Source organism: Peromyscus californicus, unplaced genomic scaffold, assembly GCF_007827085.1.
Source record: "Peromyscus californicus insignis strain IS unplaced genomic scaffold, ASM782708v3 Scaffold_16__1_contigs__length_79575227, whole genome shotgun sequence".
NCBI classification, from domain to species: domain Eukaryota; kingdom Metazoa; phylum Chordata; class Mammalia; order Rodentia; family Cricetidae; genus Peromyscus; species Peromyscus californicus.
The window spans coordinates 31,283,023-31,286,917 of record NW_026294458.1 but is presented as its reverse complement, the minus strand read 5'-3'; the positions used below and the strand labels follow the sequence as shown (position 1 = coordinate 31,286,917).

The 3,895-nt window shown below is 43.1% G+C and overlaps 1 protein-coding gene across 1 annotated transcript; it reads left to right on the top strand.

The window, feature by feature from the left end:
• The first annotated feature begins 2,070 nt into the window (after window positions 1-2,070).
• LOC128111703 (tripartite motif-containing protein 43-like) lies at window positions 2,071-3,447 on the top strand. The gene has a single exon (XM_052739921.1). It carries the CDS (start codon window positions 2,071-2,073, stop codon window positions 3,445-3,447), a length of 1,377 nt encoding a protein of 458 aa, XP_052595881.1.
• The last annotated feature ends 448 nt before the right edge of the window (window positions 3,448-3,895 follow it).

The window sequence follows — 3,895 nt, the reverse complement described above, 5'->3', positions numbered from 1 at the left end:
GAAAAGCATCTGTTTGGCAAAGGACACCATCACAAGGACAAAGTAACAACTTACAGAATAGGAAAAGATTTTTGCCAACTACACACACTATAGATGGATAATATCTTAAATAAGTAAAGAACTCAAAAAACTGGACATCAAGAAAGCAATGAACTCAGTTAAAAATGGGATATAGAACTAAACAGAGAATTCAGGAGAGTGAAAATACAACCTCCACTTCAGGATGTCTTCATCCTGTACCCACACTTCCTAATCCTCAGACACCCAAAGAGGAAGATCAGAGAGCTCTGAAACAGCTTTGATCACACCAAAATATTCACTTAAATGAAGCAAATCATCTCCCTTTTTGGCCCTGGTATTCTCAAAGGCAGTTTCTAAATGGCTTCTATGATCCTATCAACTAGGGTGAAGGCTTTCCAGAATCTGGCAATGACTTTGGAGGCAATTGCCTAAGGGGAAACAGTAGGCTCCATCTCTTGGTCTCCTATCATGTAACACCTGTGATTGTAGGGATTTTAATTCCAAAACTGGAAAGATGCTACAGTGAAGCCAGACCATGAATGATATCACACTTCCTGACTTCATCTGTAGGATTCCTCCCTACTCAGTTTGGAATAATCCTTATTTGAACTATATTTCCAGCTATAAACCTCAAAAAACCTTTACATACAGGACATCTTCACTAGTCTAGGATTCATTAAGTCACATTTAATTTTTAAGTCTTCCTCATCCTCATTTTATACACTCTTTGGAATCTATCTTAACATACTCATTATGATTCCTTGTGCTCTCTAAATACTAAACATATCTCAATGTCAACAACTGGCTTGCCCCATAAATAATACAAAAGGTCCTTTACCTGCCAGTCCTCTTAATAGTTAACCCAAAAAGTAGGGTCCTTCACCAGTGAAGGACTGACCTTGCCACTGAGAACAAGAGCAAGTAGAGAAATAGCAAAGACGAAAGAGTTTCCTTCCTCCATGTCCTTTAACCAGGCTGCCAACAGAAGGTACAGCCAAGATTCTAGATGAATTCTCACATCTCAAATCATCTGAGTTGAGGTGGGCTTTCCTATTTCCAGTGATTCAATCCAGAAAATTCCCTCACAAGTCAAATCATAGCCTCTTGGGTTTTGGTTAATTAAACATCTTTTTTTCCTCCCCCTTATCACTGTCTTTTTGCTTGTTTGTTTGTTTTTCTATTTTTTTTCTAGGCAGGATTTCTCTGTTTAGCTTTGGATCCTGTCTTGGAATGCACTCTGTAGTCCAGGCTTGCCTGAAACACTCAGAGACATGCCTGCCTCTGTATCCTGATTGTTACGCATAAAGGCATGGGCCACCACCATCCCTTCCCTTGCTTCCCCATGTATTTTAAAAAAAAAATGCAAGAAAGAAAGAACAGAAAGGGGAGTGGGTAGTAAAAGGGATGAATCTTGAAGAATTTGCAGTTGAGGTGATTATGATAAACATGAGTTGAAGTAAATTTTCAAGGAATTATTAGGAATTTTTAATGTTGCCATTTGCTAAAATCACAGATTGATATCATTAACTGTTAAATTGCAAAAGGTAAACCGAAAATATAAGCATATCTCAAAATATTTAGAAACAGTGAAATATTGTAGTAAAATTGGTCTTTATTTTTTCTTTTAAGAGAAGTTCTCACTGTACACTCCAGGGAGACCTTGAACTAAAACTCTTCCTGCCTCAACAGCCCAAGGCTAGGACTCTTGGATTAAAGCTCTGACCTATCACACCCAGATAAGAAGTGTGACTCAGGAAAACTTGTGGAGGATTTTTTCTGAGTATTGGGCATATTTGTAATTCAATCTTCCATCCCATCAGATTACTGCTATTTAGAGTGGGTGTGGTCTCTAGAGAGTATATAAGCACACTCCAGGGGCCAGCCAGGTCCATTCTTCTCTAGACCAGACAGAGTGTGTTTCCATACCTTCTGGCTCCTAGACTGCTAGATCCTCCTGGCCCTCACGTTGAGGATCACTCCACAGAGCTGAGCTAACATTGTTGTGACCCCAGCAGACACTGCTGAGACCAGAGTCTATTCCGTGGGAAAATGGAGTCAGACATCTCACAAGCCTTCCAGGAAGAACTCACCTGCTTCATCTGCCTGAGCTGCCTGACAGAGCCAGTCACCATAAGCTGTGGCCACAGCTTCTGTCGAGCCTGCCTCCAGCTTTCCTGGGAGGACACCCAACTTCCAGTCCACTGCCCTATGTGTCGGGAACCATGCCAACAGAAGGAAATGAGAACTAACGTTGTTCTGAAGAAGCTGGTGTTCATTGCCAGACAAGCCAGCCTCATGAAGGACCTGAGCTCTGAGGAGCATAAGTGTGTGACCCACAAGGAGACAAAGAGGGTCTTCTGTGTTGAGAGCAGGCTCTTCCTCTGTCAACTCTGCTCTAACTCCCAGGAGCACAGAGGTCACAGACATTGTCCCATTGAGGCAGCAGCTGAGCATCAAATGGAAAGAGTTCTGAAGCAGATGGCATCTTTATGGGAGAAGATTCAAGAAAATCAAGAGAATATTGAGGCAGAGAAGAGAACAGCATCTTTGTGGATGGAATATGTGACTCTGCGGGAAGAAATGATCAGGACCGAATATAGGGAGCTGCATCCATTCCTCTGTAAAGAGGAAGAGAAACATATCGAGTGCATGAGAAAGGAAGGCCAATGTGTTTTAGAGAAACTGAGGAAGATTGAAGCCATGATGGTCCAAAAGAGCAAAGAACTAAGAGATATGTATCAGGAGCTGATGGCAATGTCCCAGGAGCCATATGTGGTACTGCTCCTGGGTTTGGATGACATGGTCAGAAGGAGTGAGTCAATGCAGCTGAGCATGCCCCAGGCATTGCGACCAGAACTCAAGGCCCTACCCATCACTGGACTGACTGAAAGGTTCAAGCACATCCAGGTGCACATTTTCTTTGAAAATGTAACCCCATTCCATTACAAGATGAACCTATTTAATGTCTTGAGAAAATTCAGCTTCGGACCTCACAGTAAGGATACATCTGTGGATTCTGTTGGATGCTATTTGGCTTCCTGGGGATCCTTGAACTTCATCTCAGGGAAATATTACTGGGAGGTGGATTTACAAGACTCTGCGGACTGGGCTGTAGGGGTCTGTAAGGATTCCTGGTTAAGGAATACCAACCAAATGATTGACTATGAGGGCGCCTTTCTTCTTGTGTGTGTGAAGGAGGGTAATCATTACAGTCTCCTCACCACATCCCCAGTCTTCCGGCACTATATAGAGAGGCCCCTGGGCAAGATTGGGGTGCTCATTGATTGTGAAGATGGATGTTTAAGTTTCCTGAATGTTGCCAAGAGTTCCCTAATATACAGGTACCCCACTGGCACTTTCAAAACCCCTGTCCTGCCTTTCTTCTCCAGTGGCCGTGAAGGGAGAACCTTTCATCCAGCACATTAGTGTTTTTGTAAATATTTCCTACTGTGCTCTCATCTCTTTTATTGATATTAAATTATAAAATACAATTAAATGGAAAAAGTGTTTCTTTCTTTACACACACTGCATTTGAGTACATGTCTAAAAGATGGTTCACCATAGCTATGGAGCCACCATGGGACTGTACTAGGCCTCTGGTTACTGGAGACAGTTGTTTGGGGGCGCCCCCAGGTAGTGGGATCAGGATCCATTCCTGGTGCATGAGTGGGATTTTTGGTGCTATGTGCCCAAGGTGTGACACCTTGTGCATCCTTGATTCAGAGGAGGGGGTCTTAGACCTTCCTCAACAGAATATACCATACTCTGCTAAATCCCCAGGGATAGCTTAAAATGGAGGAGGTGGGAATGAGGGGTGCGTTTGCGGGGGAAGGCTATGGTTGGGGAAGAGTGAGGAGGGGTGATCTGTGGTTGG

Bases quoted from the DNA above. Each gene is read 5' to 3' on its own strand.
- LOC128111703 (XM_052739921.1), top strand. From the start codon at position 2,071: ATGGAGTCAGACATCTCACAAGCCTTCCAGGAAGAACTCACCTGCTTC.